Source organism: Salvelinus sp. IW2-2015, unplaced genomic scaffold, assembly GCF_002910315.2.
Source record: "Salvelinus sp. IW2-2015 unplaced genomic scaffold, ASM291031v2 Un_scaffold1844, whole genome shotgun sequence".
Lineage (NCBI taxonomy): Eukaryota > Metazoa > Chordata > Actinopteri > Salmoniformes > Salmonidae > Salvelinus > Salvelinus sp. IW2-2015.
The window spans coordinates 104,699-131,340 of record NW_019943211.1 but is presented as its reverse complement, the minus strand read 5'-3'; the positions used below and the strand labels follow the sequence as shown (position 1 = coordinate 131,340).

General features: G+C 43.9%; 1 protein-coding gene across 1 annotated transcript in view; it reads right to left on the bottom strand.

Annotated features, from left to right (window-relative positions):
* Positions 1-26,642, bottom strand: part of LOC112072156 (synaptic vesicle membrane protein VAT-1 homolog) — a 171,150-nt gene that overhangs the window by 89,114 nt on the left and 55,394 nt on the right. Inside the window, exons 3-4 of the mRNA XM_024139574.2 lie at positions 25,201-25,207; positions 17,433-17,666 (exon numbers count right to left, since the gene is read on the bottom strand). Coding sequence (XP_023995342.2) covers positions 17,433-17,666; positions 25,201-25,207 — 241 coding nt within the window. The remainder of the gene's footprint in view (positions 1-17,432; positions 17,667-25,200; positions 25,208-26,642) is intronic.

The following is a 26,642-nucleotide window of genomic DNA, read 5'->3' as shown; positions in this document are numbered from 1 at the left end:
TGCTGTATATCTAAATGTTTCACTAGTGGATTATCCTCAGAGAGTTAGTTCTATGTTACATCTGCAGTACAGGGGGAATTGGTATCTATTCAGCCACAAGGAAATGGGACGACAACAACATCAGTGTCAGAGGCTTTCATGGGTTTCCTTTTGACCTTTGCATTGTGGATTGTTATCTGAAGAAAAATCACTGTGGACTGTATGTGTAGTGTGAGGGTCAGCAGACAGTTTGTTTCTACAGTGTGAACGCCATGAAGAAATGAATACTCCATCCAGAGTCCTTTCCCTATCAGAAACCTGTGTTTCATACCTGGATGCCACTGAACCTTACAGTGTGTGTTTACATTTACTTTGTTTGGAAACATTAGARTAAAACAAGCTTATATTTTGGGTTCAGATGGGCGTGTGAAAGTTGAACTAAGCTCATTTAGGCATTTATATGCATTATTCTTTAAGAATCAATGGGTACATATTATTAATTTATAAATTATATTCTTTAAGAATCAATGGGTACATATTATTAATTTATAAATCCAAAATGGATGTAGCAACTGCATATCTGCCCTTTAACATCACTGTGATGCTCCACTATATCCAGAATAAACCTGCTGAGGGAGGGAGACGTCCGGCTGTTTGGTACATAGAGATTATAGACTTTCTCAGTTACTCTATGCCACCTCATATATAATCCTGTTAGCCTTCTCTCGGTACTACGACGGACACCTCAGTATTTACCCTGTTAGCCTTCTCTGGTACTACCACCCTCATATTTATCCTGTTAGCCTTTCTCTGGTACTACCACCCTCATATTCATCCTGTTAGCCTTCTCTCGGTACTACCACCCTCATATTTAACCCTGTTAGCCTTCTCTGTATGACCACCGCTCATATTTACCTGTTAGCCTTTCTTCTGTACTACACCCTCAGATTTTACCCTGTTAGCCTTTCTCTGTACTACCACCTCATATTTCACCCTGTTAGCCTTTCTCTGTACTACCACCCTCATATTATCCTGTTAGCCTTTCTCTGGTACTACCACCTCATTTACTCCTGTTCTGCCTTTCTCTGGTACTACCACCCTCATATTATTCCTGTTAGCCCTTCTCTCTGTACTACCACCCTCAGTATTATCCTGTTAGCCTTTCTCTGTACTACCACCCTCATATTATCCTGTTAGCCTTTCTCTGGTAACTACCACCCTCATATTTATCCGTGTAGCCTTTCTCTGGTACTACCACCCTCATATTTATCCTGTTAGCCTTTCTCTGTACTACCACCTCATATTTATCCTGTTAGCCTTTCTCTGGTACTACCACCCTCATATTTATCCTGGTTAGCCTTCTCTGGTACTACCACCCTCATATTATCCTAGCCTTTCTCTGGTACTACCACCCTCATATTTATCCTGTTAGCCTTTCTCTGGTACTACCACCCTCATATTTATCCTGTTAGCCTTCTCTTGGTACTGACCACTCTCATATTTATCCTGGTAGCCTTTCTCTGGTACTACCCACCCTCATATTTATCCCTGTTAGCCTTTCTGCTGTACTACCACCCTCATATTTATCCTGTTAGCCTTTCTCTGATACTACCACCTCTCATATTTATCCTGTTAGCCTTTTTCTCTGGTAGATCTACTCCACCCTTCAAGTTATCCTTGTTAGCCTTTCTCTGATACTACCACCCTCATATGGGCTACTTTGGGTTCCTATAGGTTCCTATGGACTCCTATGGGTTCCTATGGGCTCATATGGGCTCCTATGGACTCATATGGGTTCCAATGGGTTCCTATGGGCTTCTATGGGCTCATATGGGCTTCTATGGGCTCATATGGGCTCATATGGACTTCTTTGGGTTCCAATGGGATCCTATGGACTCCTATGGGCTCCTTTGGGTTCCAATGGGTTCCTATGGACTCCTATGGGCTCCTATGGGTTCCAATGGGTTCTTATGGGCTCCTATGGGCTCCTATGGGTTCCAATGGGTTCCTATGGGCTCCTATGGGCTCCTATGGGTTTCTATGGGCTCCTATGGGTTCCTATGGGCTCCTATGGGCTCTGGTCAAAATTAGTGCACTATGTAGGCTATAGGATGCCATTTGAGACGTGCAAAAGTCTGTTATATTTCCCTGTGTGACCTTTCTGGCAGCACCTTGCCTGCAGCAGGACAACTGTGAACACCCCTTGAGTCAGCACACCTGCCCATGACGGATACTAATTCAAACTTTGACTTAGGGCTAATTGTATGGACAATTCCAATCCATCCAATATATTGCAGTACACTCAGGAACCAAGGATGTGGTCTCCCATGGGATTAGGGAGATGGTAGGGTGGAGGGGGTTAGTCTTGTCTGAAAGGAAAATACTGCCCTTCATAGACAAATGTCACAGGGAAATAAGATTAACTGGCCAATGATATGAAGACTGGAATGGCTGATAGAGAATCTCATCGATCTGGTGACCCCCCTTCCATCCCTCCATCCCTCTATTCTTCTATCCTTCCATCCCTATACTCCTCCATCCCACTCCTCCATCCCTCCATCCCATATACCCTCCATCCCTCCATCCCTCCATCCCTATTACCTCTCCATCCCTCCCATCCCTCCATCCCTAACTCCTCCATCCCTCTATCCCTCCATCCCTCACTATCTTACTCCATCCATCCACTCCATCCCTCTATCCCTCCATCCTCTATCCCTCCATCCCTATACTCCTCCATCCCTCCATCCCTCTATCCCTCCATCCCCTCCATCCCATATACTCCTCCATCCCTCCATCCCTCCATCCCTATACTCCTCCATCCCTCCATCCCTCCATCCCTATACTCCTCCATCCCTCTCCCTCCATCTCTCTATCCCTCCATCCCTATACTCTCCATCCCTCCACCCTCTATCCCTCCATCCCTATACCCTCCATCCCTCTATCCTCCATCCTAACTCTTCCATCCCTCTCCTCCACCCTCCATCCCTATACTCCTCCATCCCTCTCCCTCCATCCCTCCATTCCTCTATCCCTCATCCCTCCATCCCTTATCCCTCCATCCTCTATACTCCTCCACCCTCTATCCTTCCATCCCTCCATCCCTATACTCCTCCATCTCTCTATCCCTCCATCCCTCTATCCCTATACTCCTCCATCCTACCATATCCCTCTATCCCTCCATACCCTCCTATCCCCCATCCTCTATCCCTCCATCCCTATACTCCTCCATCCCTCTTACCCTCCATCCCTCTATGCCTCCATCCCTATACTCCTCCATCCCTCATTACCCTCGCATCCCAACTCTTCCCATATCCTCTGCCCCCAACCCTCCATCCCGTTATACCCTCCATCCTTCCATCCCTCCATCCCTCTATCATTCTATCCTCCCATCCCTCTATTCTTCCATCCTTCTATCCTTCCATCCCTCTATTATTCCATCCCTCCATCCCTCTATCCTTCTATCCTTCCATCCCTCTATTCTTCCATCCCTCCATCCCTCTATCCTTCCATCCCTCCATCCCTCTATCCTTCTATCCTTCCATCCCTCTATCATTCAATCATTCCATCCCTCTATCCCTCCATTCTTCCATCCTTCCATACCTCTATCCTTCTATCATTCTATCCTTCCATCCCGCTATTCTTCCATCCCTCTATCCCTCCATCATTCCATCCCTCTATTATTCCATCCCTCCAAACCTCTATCCTTCTATCCTTCCATCCCTCTATCCTTCCATCTCTCCATCCCTCTATCCCTCCAACCTTCCATCCCTCTATTATTCCATCCCTCCATCCCTCTATCCTTCAATCCTTCCATCCCTCTATCCTGCCATCCTTCCATCCCTCTATCCTTCTATCYTTCCATCCCTCTATTCCTCTATCCTTCCATCCCTCTATCCCTCCATTCTTCCATTCTTCCATCCCTCCATCCCTCTATCCTTCTATCCTTCCATCCCTCTATTCCTCTATCCTTCAATCCCTCTATCATTCCATCATTCCATCCTTCCATCCTTCCATCTCTCCATCCCTCCCTTTCCAGTATAGCTTATGTCCTATATCAGTGGGGAAGACATTATCATACAGCATATCATCCAAAGATCTACAGGGAATGCCCATGGACGTCCCATTCTACGTTGTACACAAAAACACATTACATTGGTTCCAAACCCAAAGGCCACCCAGGACCAACAGGGAGCCCTGCACCTGCTGTACATCAACAGAAAGACAATGTTTGTATTTTGGATCAGATAACTATGTTCGTTGTGTATGTTCAGTATTTATCTACAGATGGACTTCAGTATTTACAGTATCTGTAAATCATTGCTTTTGTAGGGTTTTTGATTGAAATTACTAAATCAACCATCCATCATTTGCCTGATATGTTGACATTTTCCATTGAAAATGACCCCTTCTCTCCTCCAAGAAAATAAACATATCTTCTTTCGGTTGACATCGTCTTCATATCCTATTAATGCAACAATAGGTTGACATGCATAATACCGCTCCCAAAATAATCAATTGCCGTATGCAAAATAGATTGTGACTTATCCCTTTTCTGGTTTGTCACAGCAAGGGGACTGTGATTGTGTGGAACCATGGGTTGTGGTGCCTTTCAGACCTCTCCTCCTGGCTTTCATCTCATACAACCCTCAGATGTACTTACTCACAGCTTTCACAACCTGTTACTGCTTCAACATGAAGGTGCCTTTCTTCTCCTCTTCAGTCTGCAACACTGGCTGGTCTGAGGACAACACTGGTCTGAGGACAACACTGGTCTGAGGACAACACTGGCTGGTCTGAGGACAACACTGGCTGGTCTGAGGACAACACTGGCTGGTTTGAGGACAACACTGGTTTGAGGACAACACTGGTTTGAGGACAAAACACTGGTCTGGAGACAACACTGGTCTGAGGACAACACTGGCTGAGGACAACATGGCTGAGGACAACACTGGCTGGTCTGAGGACAACACTGGTGGTCTGAGGACAACACTGGCTGGTTCAGGAACAACTGGTCTGAGGACAACAACATGGTCTGAGGACAACACTGGCTGGTCTGAGGACAACACTGGCTGGTCTGAGGACAACACTGGCTGGTTTAGGACAACATGCTGGTTTGAGGACAACACTGGTTTGAGGACAACAACTGGTCTGAGGACAACACTGGTCTGAGGACAACACTGCTGAGACAACACTGGCTCGAGACAACACTGGCTGGTCTGAGGACAACCACTGGCTGAGGACAACACTGGCTGAGGACAAACTGCTGGTCTGAGGACAACACTGGTCTGAGGACAACACTGGCTGAGGACAACACTGGCTGGTCTGAGGACAACACTGGCTGGTCTGAGGACAACACTGGCTGGTCTGAGGACAACACTGGCTGGTCTGAGGACAACACTGGCTGAGGACAACACTGGCTGGTCTAAGACAACACTGGTCTGAGGACAACACTGGCTGGTCTAAGGACAACACTGGTCTGAGAACAAACTGCTGGTCTGAGGACAACACTGGCTTGTCTGAGGACAACACTGGCTGGTCTAAGGACAACACTGGTCTGAGACAACATGGCTGAGGACAACACTGGCTGAGGACAACACTGGCTGGTCTGAGGACCACACTGGCTGAGACAATACTGGCTGAGGACAATACTGGCTGAGGACAACACTGGCTGAGGACAACACTGGCTGGTCTGAGGACAACACTGGCTGGTCTGAGACAACACTGGCTGGTCTGAGGGACAACACTGGCTGGTCTGAGACAACACTGGCTGGTCTGAGGACAACACTGGCTGGTCTGAGGACAACACTGGCTGGTCTGGGACAACACTGGCTGTCTGAGACAACACTGGCTGGCTAGGACAACACTGGTCTAAGGATAACACTGTCTGGTCAAATGATCTCTCACTTGTCTACCCTGGCTGGGTGTGTGTCTGTCTCTCCTAATGTCTTGTTAAGGTCATCATCCATTCTAAGGTTAGATGTACCTTCATTACAAATGTACTGTATCTACGTTTAGGCAATAGTCACAGTGCCTAGAAGCTACTGTTTCGATCAGCCAGAGGCTTCAGTACATCAATATACTATAATGTGTGACACTACTACTACAGTGGAGCTACAGTCAACCTTCCATCTAGTACAGCGGGTAACATCAGAACCGTCCAGCAGGGGAGATATTATGCCATGGGACCTTGTTCTGTCGTCTGAATGTTTGACTGGTACAGAGAGGTTGTTGTTTGTGCTCATTGAGCCAGTCAATAACAAATGAAGAAGAAAGAAGAGATTTGTTGTCTCTGGGTTTAAATATTGGCTTTAAAAAATAATAACCATCTGCAACGGATGTTTTCAATACAATGTGGCGTGATAGTTGTACAATAATATATAGGATTTACTTATAAGTGTCAGACATTTTATACAATAATGCATTTTTCCATGCACTGTTTAAAAAAAAAATATATTTTATTTTTATATTAGTAGAATGGGCTGGATCTATATGTACCCAGTCCTGGTAGTAGAATGGGCAGAAGCCATGATGTACCCATCCTGGGTAGTAGAATGGGCTGGATCTATGATGTACCCAGTCCTGGTAGTAGAATGGGCAGGAAGCCATGATGTACCCAGTCCTGGGTAGTAGAATGGGCAGGAAGCATGATGTACCAGTCCTGGGTAGTAGAATGGGCAGGAAGCCATGATGTATCCACTCCTGGGTAGTAGAATGGGCAGGAAGCCATGATGTACCCACTCCGGGTAGTAGAATGGGCAGAAGCCATGATGTATCCACTCCTGGGTAGTAGAATGGTCAGGAAGCCATGATTACCCAGTCTGGTAGTAGAATGGGCTGGATCCATGATGTACCCACTCCTGGTAGTAGAATGGGCTGGAAGCCATGATGTACCCACTCCTGGGTAGTAGAATGGCAGGAAGCCATGATGTATCCACTCCTGGGTAGTAGAATGGCAGGAAGCCATGATGTACCCAGTCCTGGGTAGTAGAATGGGCTGGATCATGATGTACCACTCCTGGTAGGTAGAATGGGCAGGAAGCCATGATGTACCCACTCCTGGGTAGTAGAATGGGCAGGAAGCCATGATGTACCCACTCCTGGGTAGTAGAATGGGCAGGAAGCCATGATGTACCACACTCCTGGTAGTAGAATGGGCAGAAGCCATGATGTACCCAGTCCTGGGTAGTAGAATGGGCAGGAAGCCATGATGTATCCAGTCCTGGGTAGTAGAATGGGCTGGATCTATGATGTACCCAGTCCTGGAGAGATGGCTGGAAGCCATGATGACCCAGTCTGGGTAGTAGAATGGGCGGAAGCCATGGTGACCCAGTTATGGGTAGTAGAATGGGCAGGAAGCCATGATGTACCCATCGGTAGTAGAATGGGCAGGAAGCCATGATGTACCCATCCTGGTAGTAGAATGGGCAGGAAGCCATGATGTACCCAGTCTGGGTAGTGGCGCGGGCTGGTCCTCTTCTGCATATTCTCGTAGTACTTGTAATATTTATTAAATATATAATATATATTTTCATATCTTTACACATTTGCACAACTCATTCAGTTCCCATCAAATTCTGTGGCAGAAATTCCTATTTCACCCATATGGAGCCTTGGAAGGCAAGGCAGAATGTAAAACCTCCTCCTGGGTAGTGACTAGCTGGCTGTTCTTCTCCAGTATGATGTCCCTCCTCCTGGGTAGTGACTGGCTGSCTGCTCTTCTCCAGTATGATGTCCCTCCTCCTGGGTAGTGACTGGCTGGCTGCTCTTCTCCAGTATGATATATCTCCTCCTGGGTAGTGACTGGCTGGCTGCTCTTCTCCAGTATGATGTATCTCCTCCTGGGTAGTGACCTGCTGGCTGGTTGCTCTTCCCCAGTATGATATATCTCCTCCTGAGTAGTGACTATCTGGCTACTCTTCTCCAGTATGATGTCTCTCCTCCTGGGTAGTGACTGGCTGGCTGCTCTTCTCCAGTATGATGTATCTCCTCCTGGGTAGTGACCTGCTGGCTACTCTTCTCCAGTATGATGTCTCTCCTCCTGGGTAGTGACCTGCTGGCTGGCTGCTCTTCTCCAGTATGATGTCTCTCCTCCTGGGTAGTGACCTGCTGGCTGGCTGCTCTTCTCCAGTATGATGTATTTCCTCCTGGGTAGTGACTAGCTGGCTGCTCTTCTCCAGTATGATGTATCGCATCCTGGGTAGTGACCTGCTGGCTGGCTGCTCTTCTCCAGTATGTCACTATTAGTACACTGCATGACATTGGGGGGTGTTTTGGCATTGAGTCAGCGGGGGAGTCTTTTAGCACCCTATGAAACAGTAGTCCTATTGACACAACCAGGGGGTAAAACTGTGCCTGCCATCCTATTTATAACCTGGCACATCTTATCCACAGTCCCTGTCTGCATCCCAAATGTCACCCTATTCCCCATTTAGTGCACTACTTTTAACCAGAGCTCTGGTCAAAAGTAGTGCACTATATATTGTATATGGTGCCATTTGTTTGGCAGCCCCTGCCATGGTAAATCTGCATGATTTTAGCCAGAAGCTGTGGATTTTACTTTATTTTCCTGATGGAATTACTTGTGACCATTACATTTTGAATCCCTTGAAGCAGGACGTGTTTTATTTATTTTTTATCTCCATATATTACAAACGTATACTGTTTATAAGAGGCATAATACATGTATGTACTGAAAGTACAGCATATGGCTCCAGTTTATTCTTACGTACCCTCTAATGATGAGCTAAACATCACTAGTATAGTGGAGAAGGCCAAGCGTAGTACTCTATGCCTCCCTCCATCATTGGATTACTGTGACGTGTGTTTTGACACTTGTCTATTGGTTTTACCAGAGACTGTCCATTTACAATTGGAAGTGACTGCTAGAAGAACAACAGTCTCCTCAGATCAATCGACCTCTGCATAACACAACAGGACACACAGCGTTGACTTTGACGGGCTAATTGGATTCTGTTGCATTCATCATTGTCATGATGTCCCGTTTGGTTTGCTTCCCTTTTGGATTTATGAAACTATAGCTGTGTGTCCATTTTGAAATGGAAAACAAATATTGCCGATCATTTTTTTGTTCAACCATTTAATTCTTAGTGACTGTTCTGTCCAACACTGTTAACACATCAGATTATGCCGTGGCGTCAGACACTCGCATAATGCCATACCTTCCCTTACAAAAAAAAAGACATGTCAAATTTACAGTTTCACAAAGAAAAACATGTTTTCACCTCATACAGTGTGTGATTGCAGTAGCGCATATGGACTTTGCTCAAAAGTTTCACATGTGAAGAACTCTCATGTGGAAATTCTTATGTTCACATGTGGAATTACAAAATCAGTCACGTGAAAATCAATCATACGTGAAAATCTAATTTGCAGTTCCCATAAAAAAATTAAAACACCATGTGAAAATCTCACTTTCATATGTGGAATTGCAAGTTCACATGCGGTGGTGAAATAGTGTTATTCTTCTCACATGTGAAAAGGTGGTGTTAACATGTTGCAGTAGCAATGTTGCCACATATTGATGCAAATTCTGTAATGCCATTCTGTAAAAAGGTAACTTAGCCTACCTGAGTATAATAATTCAAGTGTGTTAAAAATAATGATTTCTTATTTCTGAGCCATCCATGTTCAAATTATCACTGTCAGAGTTATTAAGTTAATAATATATATATATTTTTTAGGCGGGGCTTCCTCGTCACGTGACTATGACTCTATCAAGGCACAAGGCGAGACCCAGATGCAGACACAGGAGGCAGATGGTTGGAGTCTTACAATGATAAATAATCCAAAGGGGTAAGGCAAGAGAATGGTTGTGGCCGGGAAWAAAGTCAAAACCAGAAGGTACAGAGTGGCAGACAGGCTCGTGGTCAAGGCAGGCAGGATGGTCAGGCAGGCGGGTACAGAGTCCAGAAACAGGCAAGGGTCAAAACCGGGAGGACTAGAAAAAGGAGAATAGCAAAAGGAGTACAGGGAATACACGCTGGTTGACTTGACTGAACATACAAGACGAACTGGCACAGAGAGACAGGAAACACAGGGATAAATACACTGGGGAAAATAAGTGACACCTGGAGGGGGTGGAGACATTCACAGGAACAGGTGAAACAGATCAGGGTGTGACAGAGTCGTTCTATTTTGTGTTTTGAAATATTTCAAGATATCTGCAGATATTTTTTTATATTCCAAGTTGGTCACAGTTCATTTGACATGAACATGATGTTAGTTTCTCCCATGGGAGACCCGGGTTCTAATTCTGCCAGTTACAAAAGCACTTATAATAATATCAAATCAAATGTTATTTGTCACAATACAACCTTACATTGAAATRCTTACTTACGAGCCCCTAACCAACAATGCCGTAAAAAAAAAAAATATGGATAAGAAAAAGAGATAAAAGTTACAAGTAATTAAAGAGCAGCGGTAAAATAACAATAGTGAGTCTATATACAGGGGTGTTCCGATAGTAGAGTCAATCTGTGGGGACACTGGTTAGTTGAGGTAGTATGTCCATGTAGGTATGTAGGAGTTATTAAAGTGACTATGCATAGATGACAACAGAGAGTAGCAGTGGGGTAAGAGGCGGGCAATGCAAATAGTCTGGGTAGCCATTTGACTAGATGTTCAGGAGACTTATGGCTTGGGGGTAGAAGCTGTTTAGAAGCCTCTTGGACCTAGAATTGGTGCTCCGGTACCGCTTGCCTTGCGGTAGCAGAGAGAACAGTCTATGACTAGGGTGGCTGGAGTCTTTGACAATGTTTAGGGCCTTCCTCTGACACCGCCTGGTATAGAGGTCCTGGATGGCAGGAAGCTTGGCCCCAGTGATGTACTGGGCCATTCGCACTACCCTCTGTAGTGCCTTGCGGTCGGAGGCCGAGCAGTTGCCATACCAAACAGTGATGCAACCAGTCAGGATGCTCTCGATGGTGCAGCTGTAGAACCTTTAGAGGATCTGAGGACCCATGCCAAATCTTTTCAGTCTCCTGAAGGGGAATAGGTTTTGTTGTGCCCTCTTCACGACTGTCTTGGTGTGCTTGGACCATGTTAGTTAGAAACTTGAAGCTGTCAACCTTCTACACTGCAGCCTTGTCAATGAGAATGAGGGCGTGCTCAGTCCTCTTTTTTCTGTAGTCCACAATCATCTCCTTTGTCTTGGTCACGTTGAGGGAGAGGTTGTTGTCCTTGCACCACACGGCCAGATCTCTGACCTCCTCCCTATAGGCTGTCTCGTTGTTGTCTGTGATCAGGCCTACCAGTTGTGTCAATGGCAAACTTAATGAAGGTGTTGGAGTCGTAACTGGCCGTGCAGTGATGAGTGAACAGGGAGTATAGGAGGAGACTAAGCACGCACCCCTGAGGGGCTCCAGCATTGAGAGTCAGCGTGGCAGATGTGTTGTTACCTACCCTTACCACCTGGGGGCGGCCCATCAGAAAGTTCAGGATCCAGTTGCAGAGGGAGGTGTTTAGTCCCAGGGTCCTWAGCTTATTGATAAGCTTTGAGGGCACTATGGTGTTGAATGCTGAGCTGTAGTCAATGAATAGCATTCTCACATAGGTGTTCCTTTTGTCCAGATGGGGAAGGGCAGTGTGGAGTGCAATATAGATTGCATCATCTGTGGATCTGCTGGGGCGGTATGCAAAATGGAGTGGGTCTAGGGTTTCTAGGATGATGGTGTTGATGTGAGCTATGACCAGCCTTTCAAAGCACTTCATGTCTACAGACGTGAGTGCTACGGGTCGGTTGTCATTTAGGCAGGTTACCTTAGTGTTCTTGGGCACAGGAACTATGGTGGTCTGCTTAAAACATGTTGGTATTACAGACTCAGACAGGGAGAGGTTGAAAATGTCAGTGAAGACACTTGCCAGTTGGTCAGCGCATGCTCGCAGTACACATCCTGGTAATGCGTCTGGGCCTGCAGCCTTGTGAATGTTGACCTGTTTAAAGGTCTTACTCACATTGGCTGCGGAGAGCGTGATTACACAGTCTTCTGGAACAGCTGGTGCTCTCATGCATGTTTGAGTGTAATTTGCCTCGAAACAAGCATAGAAGTAGTTTAGCTTGTCTGGTAGGCTCGTGTCACTRGGCAGCTCTCGGCTGTGCTTCCCTTTGTAGTCTGTAATGGTTTGCAAGCCGTGCCACATCCGACGAGCGTCAGAGCAGGTGTAGTACGATTTGATCTTAGTCCTGTATTGAAGCTTTGCCTGTTTGATGGTTCGTTGGAGGGCATAGCAGGATTTCTTATAAGCTTCAGGGTTAGAGTCCTGCTCCTTGAAAGCGGCAGCTCTAGCCTTTAGCTCAGTGCGAATGTTGCCTGTAATCCATGGCTTCTGGTTGGGGCATGTACGTTCGGTCACTGTGGGGACGACGTCATCGACGCTTATTGATGAAGCCAATGACTGATGTGATGTACTCCTCAATGCCATCGGAGGAATCCCGGAAAATAGCACAGTCTGTGCTAGCAAAACAGTCTTGTAGCTTAGCATCTGCTTCATCAGACCACTTTTTTATTGAGCTAGGCCACTGGTGCTTCCTGCTTTAATTATTGCTTGCAAGCAGAAATCAGGAGGATAGAATTATGGTCAGATTTGCCAAATGGAGGGCGAGGGAGAGCTTTGTATACGTCTCTGTGTGTGGATTATAGATGGTCCAGAGTTATTTTTCCTCTGGTTGCATATTTAACATGCTAATAGAAATTTGGTAAAACGGATTTAAGTTTCCCTGCAATTAAAGTCCCCGGCTACTAGGAGTGCCGCCTCTGGCTGAGCGTTTTCTTGTTAGCTTATGGTGGAATACAGCTTATTCATTGCTGTCTTAGTGCCAGCCTCTGATTGTGGTGGTATGTAAACAGCTACAAAAAATACAGATGAAAACTCTCTCGGTAGGTAGTGTGGTCTACAGCTTATCATGATATACTCTACCTCAGGCAAGCAATAGCTCGAGACTTCCTTAGATATTGTGCACCAGCTGTTATTTACAAAAATACATAGTCCGCTGTATGTTGATATTGTCGTCGTTCAGCCACGACTCTGTGAAGCATAAGATGTTACAGTTTTTATTGTCCCGTTGGTAGTTTAATCTTCCACGTAACTCGATGATTTTATTCTCCAAGGATTGCACGTTTGCTAGCAGAATGGAGGGAAGTGGGGGTTTATTACATCGCCTACGAATTCTCAGAAGGCAGCCCACCCTTCTCCGCCTCCTCTTCACGCAGATCACGGGGACCGGGGCCTGTTCCCGAGGAAGCAGCATATCCTTTGTGTCGGGCTCGTCAAAATCGTGAAAGGAAAAAGAGGATTCTGCTTGTCCAAGGTGAGTAATCGCAGTCCTGATGTCTAGAAGTTATTTTCAGTCAATAGAGATGGTAGCGGCAACATTATGTACAAAATAAGTAAAAAAACWAGTTACAAACAACGCWAATAAACGAACAAAAACACAATCGGCTGGGGGCATGTAAAACGTTTGCCTTCTTCTCCGGTKTCACATGCAAAATGTCAGGAAACAACATGTGTTTGAGTCAAGTGAAACTTCACACGTGTCTGAAAACCTAACGTGTCTGTTTATCTCACGTGATTTGTTCACGTGAAAAATTAATGTGAAATGTCACACGTGTCCAAAAACCACGTGTCTGACTTGTGAAAATGTCACGTGAAAATAAAATTCAAAATGTTACCTGTGTCTGAAAACCACGTGGTTATTTTTCACGTGTTCTTTTCCCATGTGATTGTTTCATGTTTTTTTTGTAAGGGTTGGCTCTGCACATTCTAATTAGGGTCCTCCCTTTCTTCAAGGTAATGAATAGGTTAAGATTACTCCCTCTGAGAAGGGATCCATGGAGTGCAGCCTCCTAGCACAGGGCTGGAAGGAAGCAGGAGGTCTTGATGGGACTTAATGTTCATCTTCTAGTGTAATACCACGGCATAGATCTCAGTTTTATATCACACTGCTTGATTAGTATTTTAATGGTGCGTGTCAGAGCTGGCTGCAGCTCTTCTACTACTGCTAAAGCTTCATCAATAAATTATTCAGAATGTTACACATCACAAAGGTGGAAGGGGCTGGACTAATTAGAAGGAATTCTATTGGATTGTACATCATTATCTGCCTTCACAGAGCCAAGTTGGTGAGAGGGGAGGGGAGACATTTACTTTATTTAGAGATTAGGATTTCCATGGGTGAGGAAAAGGAAAATAGTTGAATTAAAGTCATATATTTGCATGGCCGCATCTTAACGGTTCCCCTCCTTCACTCCTGCACCAATAATTATCATGACAAAAAGCTGCATAAAAACAACGGGGGTGTATTCAAATCTCTGTTTATAAATTAACAATGATCTGGGTAGGTCTCAGAGAACTTTAGTGTTTAGTTATTCAACAATACAATGGATAAGCCATTTTGTTAAGTGAATGGCTATGTTAAATGTTCAGTTATCAAGTCAAATGAACTGTGACCAACTTGAAATGTAAAAAAAATAGAACTGCAGATATCTTAAAATATTTCAAACACAAAATAGAATGCGTCATGGAAAGGTGGTGACCGTTGTGTTAATGCCTTCTCTTACCAAATGAATTTGCATTGCTTTATTACTGTACAAATGTATTACACATACAGTATATGACTGAACAGTGACACATACATCTCTCTCAAAGCATGTATAGAATACACATACAGTATATGTAAAGGTATGAGGTGATATCAGTCATCTTGGTGGTTTTCGTTGTTTCATCTCCATCTGATCATCATCCTGTAGTGGTTCTGGTCCTGCTGTGGTGCAGTGTGTCGTTCATTATGTCACTCAGCCCTGGAGTCAAGGCCCAATGGGGGTTTCAGAGAAATACCAGCCCTACTGTCACGCTGCTGCTGTCCTGTATCTACTATCTCTCTCTCAATTTCAATTCAAGGGTTTTATTGGCATGGGAAACATACGTATGTTAACATTGCCAAAGCAAGTGAAGTAGATGATAAACAAAAGTGAAATTAACAATAAAAATTWACTGTAAACATTACACTCACAGAAGTTCCATGATGTCTATATGTATATATATACAGTGTTGTAACAATATGCAAAATAGTTCAAGTACAAAAGGGAAAATAGATAAACATAAATATGGGTTGTATTTAMAATGGTGTTTGTTCTTCACTGGTTGCCCTTTTCTTGTGACAACAGGTCACAAATCTTGCTGCTGTGATGGCACACTGTGGTATTTCACCCAGTAGATGTGGGAGTTTATAAAAATTGGCTTTGKTTTCGAATTCTTTGTGGATCTGTGTAATCTGAGGGAAATATTTGTCTCTAATATGGTCATACATTTGGCAGGAGGTTAGGAAGTGCAGCTCAGTTTCCATCTCATTTTGTGGGAAGTGTGCACATAGCCTGTCTTCTCTTGAGAGCCAGGTCTGCCTATGGCGGCCTTTCTCAATAGCAAGCTTATGCTCACTGAGTCTGTACTGTACATAGTCAAAGCTTTCCTTAAGTTTGGGTCAGTCACAGTGGTCAGGTGTTTTTCCACTGTGTACACTCTGTTTGGGGCCAAATAGCATTCTAGTTTGCTCTGTTTTTTTGTTAATTCTTTCCAATGTGTCAAGTAATTATATTTTAGTTTTCTCATGATTTGGTTGGGTCTAATTGTGTTCCTGTCCTGGGGCTCTATGGGGTCTGTTTGTGTTTGTGAACAGAGCCCCAGGACCAGCTTGCTTAGGGGACTCTTCTCCAGTGTCATCTCTCTGTAAGTGATGGCTTTGTTATGGAATGTTTGGGAATATCTTCCTTTTTGGTGCTTGTAGAATTTAACAGCTCTTTTCTGGATTTTTATAATTAGCGGGTATCGGCCTGAATCTACTCTGCATGCATTATTTGGTGTTTTACGTTGTACATAGAGGATATTTTTGCAGAATTCTGCATGCAGAAAATTTGGTGTTTCTCCCATTTGGGATATTCTTTTGGTGAGCGGACCCCAGACCTCACAACCATAAGGGCAATGGGTTCTATAACCGATTCAAGTATTTTTAGCCAGATCCTAATTGGTATGTCAAATTTTATGTTCCTTTTGATGGCATAGAAGGCCCCTCTTGCCTTGTCTCTCAGCTCGTTCACAGCTTTGTGGAAGTTACCTGTGGTGCTGATGTTTAGACCGGGGTATGTATAGTTTTTTGTGTGCTCTAGGGCAACAGTGTCTAGACGGAATTTGTATTTGTGGTCSTGGCAACTGGATCACAAATTATTGGAACACCATTATTTYTGTCTTAYTGAGATTTACTGTCAGGKCCCAGGTCTGAYWRAATCTGTGCAGAAGATCTAGGTGCTGCTGTAGGCCCTCCTTGGTTGRGGACAGAAGCACCAGATCAGCACATTGCTTCTCTTAGGAGTACAACAGGAGTATAGCCTACCTGGCTAGCATGAAACTTAAGCACTGGAAAAGCGTCCTCCATTCGCTATTTAAGTGCATTGATGACATGTATTATYCCCCCTGCCCCTGTTTCGATACAGGTGCATGATAATGGTCCATTCTACATCCAAATGAATTTTACACATATATTATATCCAATCAAATCAAATGTTATTGGTCACACACACACATTTAGCAGATGTTATTGGTCCATGCACATATTTAGCAGATGTTATTGGTCCATACACATATTTAGCAGATGTTATTGGTCACACACACACATTTAGCAGATGTTATTGGTCCATACACATATTTAGCAGATGTTATTGCGGGTGTAGCAAAATGCTTGTGTTCCTAACTCCAACAGTGGAATTGTAAGGGGTGCGTAACTGGTGGCAGGGAAGTCAAACGCAGGAGAGCAGAACTTGGTGACTAGCCGGAGCAGTTTAATATATAAAACTAACGGCATACAAAACAACAAACACATGGGTACAAAACCCGTAGCGCACCAGTAACACGAGTACTTACAAATAAACAATTCCTGACAAGGACATGGGGGGAAACAGAGGGAAAATATACAACATGTAATTAGGGAATTGAAACCAGGTGTGTGTGTGAAAACAAGACAAAACAAATGGAACATGAAAAATGGATCGGTGATGGCTAGAAGACCTGCGACATCGACCGCCGAACACCGCCCGAACAAGGAGAGGAACCGACTTCGGCAGAAGTCGTGACAGGAATAGTATCGAACAATTCACAACAATACACACAAATCTAAAAGTAAAAGAATGGATTTAAGAAATATATAAATAATAGGACGAGCAGAATACAGTATATACATACGAAATTATTAATGCAGTATGTAAACAGTATTAAAGTGACCAGTGATTCCATGTCTATGTATATATGGTAGCAGCCTCTAAGGTGCAGGGCTGAGTAACCAGGTGGTAGTCGGCTAGTGATGGCTATGTAACAGTCTGATGGCCTTGATATAGAAGCTGTTTATCAGTCTCTCGGTCCCAGCTTTGATGCACCTGTACTGACCTCGCCTTCTGGATGATAGCGGGSTGAACAGGCCGTGGCTCGGGTGGTTGATGTCCTTGATGATCTTTTTGGCCTTCCTGTGACATCGGGTGCTGTAGGTGTCCTGGAGGGCAGGTAGTGTGCCCCTGGGGATGCGTTGGGTAGACCGCACCATCCTCTGGAGAGCCTTGTGTTTGCGGGCTGTGCAGTTGCTGTACCAGGCGATGAKACAGCACGACAGGATGCTCTCAATTGTGCATCTGTAAAAGTTGTGACAGTCTTTTTAGTATTAAATAAATAATAGTCTGATGAGTGACAATATTAGCCTATCACCTGTGAATTATATATTATTACTTGTGAATGATGCCCAGCATAAGGCAAGACACAAAGCCTTTTTTTGCGACTTYTTTCGAATCATAGTCGCACACCTCATGTAGCTCATAGGCCTATACGTTTTGTATCACAAAGTGGCCAAATAACTTCTTAAAATGAAGCACATTAATCTGTTTTACAACGGGTGTAGAGCCTAACTGGCATACATAAGCAACGCGTGAGTTTCAAGTTTAGGGAAAATCATTCTCACCAGAAAAATGCACATTTACACTAAAWGCATTACCAGCATAATTKCATTTTTGGTCACTTTTGAGAATGGGGTTTTCCGAAAATGAAACATTTGTGCTTATGGTCTACTAACATGTGCGCRTTGCTGCACTTATAAGGTGAAGAAATAGCCTAATAGTTTATCAACATTTTAAGCTAAATGTTCTGATCTGTTGTGTAAGCCAGATTTTTGATGCTAGTGGTTGTATTAATTTGGGATCTATCACATCCTACAACTGTCCTAGACTATGTTTGGAATATTTATTTCTCGCACAGCATAGAATAGGTCGACTTTTGTACTATGGAGCATAGTAGATTGACATAGGCTCATGCTTTTGCTGTTCGTTAGGTCACTCATCTTGTTGGCTGACGAAAAGTAAATGTGGACAGTTCTTCAAATATGTTCATTATGCACCTCGGAATTGGATAAGGACACGCTTAGTTGCGTCCTCGATGTGTCTGTCTTCATTTGTAGCCTGTGAGAAATATTTGTTTAGGGTGCATTACAGCCACACAAAGGGGATAACGCCGTGAAATTCGAGGCATTATCAAGTGCTTGTCAAATTGTGAATGAGTGACTGATGTAATGTGTACAGCCTGCACAGAAAACAAAGCAGAGCTCATGCCTTTCAAGTGACTTTCTTCAAATCATCATTAGAGTCACATCATGCAGCCTTACAATGTATTAAAAATCTAAACATATAGCTCAATGTTTGTAGAACAACTAAAGGCACATTAATAACTCTAAATGAAGCATATAGGAATAACGATTTCTTTGTTAACCGCTCAACACAGAACAGCGTGCACTCCCTCAAATCGTTTGGAGAAAATATCCTTTCATTCAGCTTTGTTCAATTATACCCTTCATATTATAAAAAAAAATGACACATAATTCTAAGCAAATCTTCTCTGCTAAATGAACTAGTGTAGCCCACTGCCATTTGGCATAGCCAGATCAGGACCTAACATAAGGACAACTCAGAGTATGCTGTTTGGGGCGGCAGGTAGCCTAGTGGTTAGAGCGTTGGGCAAGTAACCAAAAGGTTGCTAAATCGAATCCCTGAGCTGACAAGGTAAACATCTGTCGTTCTGCCCCTGAACAAGGCAGTTAACCCACTGTTCCTAGGAAGTCATTGTAAATAAGAATTTGCTCTTAACTGACTTGCYTAGTTAAATAAATAAAAAATTATGTTCTTCTGAAATAGACTACATTTTCTTCATATCATGTTTCTTTAGACCAGTCTAAAATAAATAATGGATATATTGTGAAGATGTTGGCTATATTACATGGATTTATTAGACTTTTYAAAATGTAGATGTTCCAAAGGTCAACATCACTGGCTACAAGCTGTGTGTGGAAGCCAGGAGATGCTAAATGTGTTTATTAACGRTCAATTACCGTGAGACCGACAGTTATTTGCTTGAAATCACCAGCTGACGAAATTTCATGATCGCCAAAACCCTAGCCCCACCAACATTAGACAGCTATAGTAAAAAATAAGTMATCTAAAATAACTTAGTGAAATCAATGAGAGAATAGTCAGATTAACTATTAACTAAAATAGCAGTGCAGATGSCACTATTTTGCTAAGTGCAGATATGTATTATAGGTAATGAATGCGTAGGGGCCTTCTGGAATGTTACAGACGTTGTGGCGCAGCAGAAAGATCTGTGCAACCTCAAACCTGAGTTCAAATCCCAGGTGGGGTCATATAGAGACGTCAGTACTAAGTGGTCAAATGTAATCATATTGTCATTGACTAAAGGTTTTTACCACTTACCTTAAAACCCCCATACTATTTAAAACTTCTTAAGGCTAGGCGTCCTGCTAGCGGGACAACTTCCGGTGAAACTGGAGGGCGTGCATTTCAAATAAATAATCATAAAAATTATGGATTTTAAACATTTAGGAACATACCAGTGTCATATATCGGTTAAAAGCTTAAAGTCTTGTTCATCTAACTGCATTGTCCGATTTACAATAGGCTTTACAGCGAAAGCATGCCATGCGATTGTTTGAGGACGGCGTCCCACATCAAAATATTTTTCCACCAGCACAGGTTTCATAAATTCACAAATAGCGATTAAATATTCACTTACTTTTTGAAAATCTTCCTCTGATTTGTCATCCAAAGGCTCCCAGCTACAACATGTAGCATCGTTTTGTTAGATAAAATCCTTCTTTATATCCCAAAAAGTCTGTTTAGTTGGCGCCATCGATTTGAGTAATCCACTCGTTCAACATGCAGAGAAAGGAATCCAAAAAGCTACCGCTAAACTTTATTAAAACAAATCAAAATACATTTCTATTTAATCCTCAGATACCCTAAAATATAATTAAACTATATTATTTCATACGGAAAGAAGTATGTTCAATAGGAAAATGATATTAGCAGGTGCGTCCTCTTCGTCGCGCTCGCATAGACTGATTTCCAACTCTGAGTCCCAGTAATAAAACTCATAATCCTTCCTTGTTTGGGAAGAAACAAGCCTGAAACCTTGAACAAAGACTACTGACATCCAGTGGAAGCCATAGGAATTGCATGCTGGGAGCTAGATTACATTTTCCMCTATACGTTCCAATGGAAGAGCATTGGCYCTCAAAAAAACAAACATTCCAGTTGGTTTTTCTTTGGATTTTCTCTYACCATATCTATTGTGTTATATTTCTACAAACTTCAGAGTGTTTTCTTTCCAATGGTACCAATTATATGCATATCCTGGCTTCAGGGCCTGAGCAACATGTAGTTTACTTTGGGCATGTCAGTCAGGCGGAAATGGAGAAAAATATACCCTAGCCTGAATTACTTTACTTATAATGGTTTGGGACACCTGGGACCATCGCATGACAAAAACCTCCAGGGGACCATGACACAACGTCTGTAGAACGTTCTAAACATGTCCTTGGGGATGTCCCCGGGACAAACCGGGAACTAGACAAAACCTCCAGGGGACCTTGACACAACGTCCTGACCACTTTAGGCGACCATTTCGTGACGTTCCGCGRACGTCCTAACAAATATTGTTTTGTTTGTTGCAGGGATATTCCCTTTGGACCATCACGCAACATCCTAATGACTAGTAAAATGAAAGTCCTGAGAACGTCCTAAAAAAGTCCTGACATGGTCCTCAGTGAYGTCCTGGTAACTTACAGGAAACTAGACAAAGGTCCCCCAGAGAACGTTCTCTTGGGACCTTCATGAATCATGAAATGTCTCATGGATAACTTCCTATCAGAACCGAATAGGAGGCTTTTCGTAACGTTCCCTAATGGATATAAAAATAACTTATTATAAATGTTAAACTATGACAAAATGGGACCTACACTGAATGTCATGATTTATTGTTCCTAGAACATTCTCAGAACGTCAGTGGGACAACGTCTTGCCGGAACCCTTAAAGGGACCTAATGTGAAMGTTTTTTTCCTAATCTTTACCCCTCTTTATCTGCAAATGTAGATATAAAAATTGTACTTCTCCAAGCCAACTGCCAACCTTTTCATGGCGACTTTCTGGGCTGGCAAACACGTGGAATACCATTGTTTAAGGTTGCATCTCAAATATCTCCTTATTACCAACATAGTGCCTTATGGGCCCTGGTTAAAAGTAGTGCAGTGAAGTATGTAGGGAATAGGGTGCCATTTGAGATGCAAATCTAGTGTTTAAATGTGCCCTCAATTCAAATCTAATGTATTTATATAGCCCTTCTTACATCAGCTGATATCTCAAAGTGCTGTACAGAAATTCTCTCTTCAGATTGAAGAGGCAGCCTCGGTAACAAACAGAGCTCAGTTTAAGTGTCAAGACGTTACTGCACTCTGAGGCCGATGATAGATTGCATCTCTCCTTTGTTCAGGAGGAATTGCATTGTTTCGAGTTAACAATCCACACGTTTCACTGAGTAATGGGGAAGAAAGATAGAATGCTAGCTGCTTCAGAATTTATACGTGGAATATAAACATTTTACTTCCTGAACGTGTGATGCCACATGGAGATGTGGGAATCGTTTGTGAACTATTTAGCATATTCTTCAAAAAGGAAGAACAGAAAAACTTTGWCTCAGACACATTAAAACATTTACCAACTCGGGCATGAAACTCCCCATACTATAATAAGAGCCTACGTGCAAAGGGGAGAGATTTACAACAACTCTTAGGGCTGCAGAATCACATTTTAATTTTACACTTCCACTTCCCTTGACTCCCTGCATGCAACCTAAAACAGCTCCCTCCCACACTATGACCGTGTCTCTTCACTATGACCGTGTCTCTTCACTATGGCCGTGTCTCTTCACTATGGCCTTGTCTCTTCACTATGGCCTTGTCTCTTCACTATGGCCTTGTCTCTTCACTATGGCCGTGTCTCTTCACTATGGCCGTGTCTCTTCACTATGGCCTTGTCTCTTCACTATGGCCTTGTCTCTTCACCGGTCAATGATATCCTGACCTGACATCTTGGTATCCTCGTAGTGAACAACTCTTCTCTCTCAGGCACCCCATGGAGCCGTGGGGCCTGTATGCTATCTCAGTGGCTGGCTTGACATGAAGCCATTTGAAGGGGACACATGGCTTTATTCATTGGCGTTAGTTGGTGCGGATGCAGCACACCTCGGAGGCCGACCTGCCACTGCAGATACAGAGAGCAGCTTGATACAGGTGTAGACTCTGAGTTATTATGGCTGCGCAGGGCCTTGCTGGAGCACACACGACACCGTGCCCTGCCTGCACACTGAACACGCTATACAGGACTGCTACGGGAGGCAGGAAACACTGCTGTTGACTGCTTGCATGCGAGGAAGACTCCCCGGGAGTAGACAGTTTTGTCGCAGGGCAGTTACTGTGTTATATGACTTAGGTAAACAGGTTTTAGTGGAGATGTTGCTAGATTTCTGAAAACATGCAGCTACATTCTCTTCATTCATCATCATTATAACACACAGCAGCTGACTATGAAGACTGCTAGTTCATTCTCAATATAAGGGTAATGTGTATCTCTACATACTGCACAACATTGTGCTCATACTCTTACATTGTTGTGGTTGAGGGTTGAGTGTTTTGTCTTTGTTTTGGTTTGTTTGAGGGCAAAAACACTGTTCAAGATTTGAGGCCTTTTCCTGTTGGTTAGTTTTATTGGCTTATATAAACTTCACATCCTAGTGTTACACTCTAAAATTATGATTATTTCTAACAGTATTCTTTGGTGCCTGCCCGTACATTACAGTTTTCAGCTAATGGAGCCATCAAGGTCTCCAACACAGAGTCAGAGAGCAGACAACATAGACAAACGTAACCAAATAATGGTGACGAGCCAGTCCAACCACACAAACTGCCAGCAAGTTGTGCGATTGGGTGCAGGCAGGCATGCCTTTCACAGCTTTGAGTCATTGTCCTCACACCAATGTCCTCAGCACTTGAGGTGGGAAAACACAGGGAAGACTCATGAAGAGGCGCTCTTGTGAATGTCAGTGAATGACAGTAAATTGAGGGGGCCTCTGTGATGGAGGTGAATGACGAAGTATGAGTGGGCCTGAGGGATGAGTCAGCCTCAGTGATGAGGTGATGCCGTATGAATTGACTGAGGGATGAGGTGAATGAAGCATGAGGGCCTCACGAGAGGTGAATGACCAGTAGAGGTGGCCTCACTGAGATGGACCCAACAATCGGACGTGTAAAAGGATTTTGAGAGACAGAGAAGGGAGTGACGCACCTTTTGACTGTTGGTGAAGTCGAAAGCCATCCTGGCGGTAAGGCGAAGGCCTCTCATTGTATGGTAGCGGCCATAACGTCTGCATGAACGTAGACATGTCATATGCCTGAAGGAACATATTGAGCACATCATCCAACCATCGCAAACCAAGACATATAGCTTCTGATAAATGCCAATGGCTACTGGCGAGGCATATATTGCAATAGCTTAAGCTCTACTTTGTATTCATACCATTCAATCCAGCGGGCGGTTTCCTATTAAGGAGAAGGGAGACTATAATAATTTAATGCTGTGGACCAGATTAAAGGACAGGTATTTTATCTATTATTAATCTTGTCGATCAGTTACACTTCGGCGTTGCAGTTGTCTAAAGTTATGTGTTCTGATTGAGGGGTTTTGAAAGGATGAAGGGGGAGGTGATCTATAATGACCAGGGCAAGAAATGGAGACAAGTGCAGGACACGGAATGCCTAGGACATGAAGCAGTTTAGTGTGTGGTGTGTGTGTGTGTGTGTGTGTGTGTTGTGTGTGTTGTGTGTGTGTGTGTTGTGTGGGCGGTGTGTTGTGTGTGTGTAGCTTGGGGGGTATAACGAATAACAGACACTGGGTATGAAATCAGGAACTCTCAGGAAAAAGTTTTTTCATATACACTATCTTTTGAACTTGCTTCTTAAGTTAATACACTCGACATAGCGGCGCAAGGCTGTTGCAATACATTAGGGAATAAACGAGATGGTGTGATTGATACATATTCAGCCGGGTCACATATTTCAAGATGAAGAGCTTACATATTTCACCAGAATTGTTTGTTTGTAATTAGCACACGGGAGCAGTCATCTGTTATGTCTTGGGTTTAACTTGCGTAGTTATCTCAGCCTAATTATGTGTAGGATAGAATCACATGAACGAGCACGACCGGCGCGGCAGCATATAGAGGTTAGCTTCTGCCTAGTTAAGGGAAGGTGCAGAAGGCGTATTTTGAGTGAGTTATCTTAAACGGATATCCCTTTGCATTGCTTTCTTTTATTCTTTTCTTATTCCGTATCATCCGGGACGCCGGCGTGCTCTACCCCTCCCCTATTGCTCCTTCCGACAGCGCGGCGGACCTGTGCCCGAGCACCTCCATCAATAGATACATGCGGATATTCACTGCTCCAGAACCAGTACGTGTTTTCCTTCACACAAGCATTGAGCCAAAACGTTGTTATTCTTGATGCCTGTCTTTACATGCGTTCAAATGATGTCCAAATCACCTAAAATGACATTAGGAAGCTATACTTATACTTGTTAACTTTATGAGCTCCTTGCCTTCCTTGGCAACTAGTTTATTTTGCTTCCACTCTCATAGCTAAAGTTTGCTACAGCCTCATGAGACATCAACTGATAACCAGAGTTGTGCTAATTTGGGTATATGCTTAAGCGATTCTGGTAATAAAGCGCCTATGGCTTTTGTTGTATTACTTCCCCTGTTGCTAAAAGCGGTAATACCGTAATCCTGCAGGATGAGAGTAAGAGAACGGTAATGATAATATGAAAATGTTAGCATACTGTGCAACCTAATTCCTGCGTGTATGCATGTGCAGTGTGAGTGTTTATGCACTGACAGATGTATGTTTTATGCGGGGGCACATTACATGCTTGCTCCTTATCTCATGTTATTAGAGGAAATGTCCTTTGCTTCTGCCCAACGGCTCCTAGTCTCTTCCTATCTCCTCCCTTCTGCTCTCTCACAGCAGATCTACTGTAGGTCTGTTTAATGCTCTAACTGGAAAGGAACCACCCTTTCACTCCCCCCAACAACACACACGCACAGTACAGTGCATTTCGGAAAGAGTCAGCCCCTTTGCACTTTTCGCATATTTAGTAGTCTTTATAGCTTTTAACTAAATGGATTTAACTAAATAAAAACATACTTTATCAATCTAACACAATATGGCGGCAGGGGATGTTAATGCATAATAAACCGAAGCACAACAATTTAAGAATAAATTTATTTACATAAAGCGACTACGCCGGCACACGCTCCGGGGAGGAGGCTTAGTGATACAAAAGAGGTCAGGTGCATTCCTGTTTCCATTGATCTATCTTAGAGGATGTTTTCCAGCTAACTTGATTGGAGCCACTGGTGATAAACTGCAATTAATGGACAGGGGCAGTGGAAAAGCACACACCTCTGACAAGTGCATGTCAAGGGAAAACCCAAGGGCATAAGGGCGATTTCGTATGGAGAATTGCTCCGTACGCGCCGCGGCCAGGAGCGGCTTCGGAGACAGGGATTCGGGTGTCGGAGATCAGGATTCTAGGGTGAAGAGGGTTACAAATACATTTTCTGCACATGGAGGGTTCCCAAGAACACGCCAGTTCCTATCAGAATATCTTAATGTAAAAAGCATTGAAAACAAGGAGCCCAGGTCCCAGACTGGCGCGGGATGTCTATGGGGCCACAAGCTGGAGCAATTCGGGGGAGAAGGCCTTGGTCGGAGTGCGACCGAGGCACCCGATGGTCCGGTCGACGAGCTAAGAGTTCCTCTGGAGATGGGAGAATGTTCCACACTTTAACCGTCTGGAGGACAACATGGCAATCCCGGCGGCCAGGGGATGTTAAGCCATTTAAAACCACTGGCCAGGGATGTTAAGCCAAATTAAACCAGGGCAGGGGATGTTAAGGCCCATTTAAAAACCATGGCCAGGGATGTTAAGTTTGGGGTTAACTTTAAAACCAGGGCCAGGGGATGTTAGACCATTTTAAACCAGCGGGGCATGGAGGGATGTTAAGGGTGCGGCAACTGTAGAAAGACGTAACGGGCACGACGCGGTGCATAGGGGATGTTAGGCGCAACTTAATGCGCAGCGGGGCCAGGGGAATGTTTAGGATTTTTCTTTTTGTAGGCGGATCGTCCAATTTAAAGTTGGATTATGTGTTGCAGGCG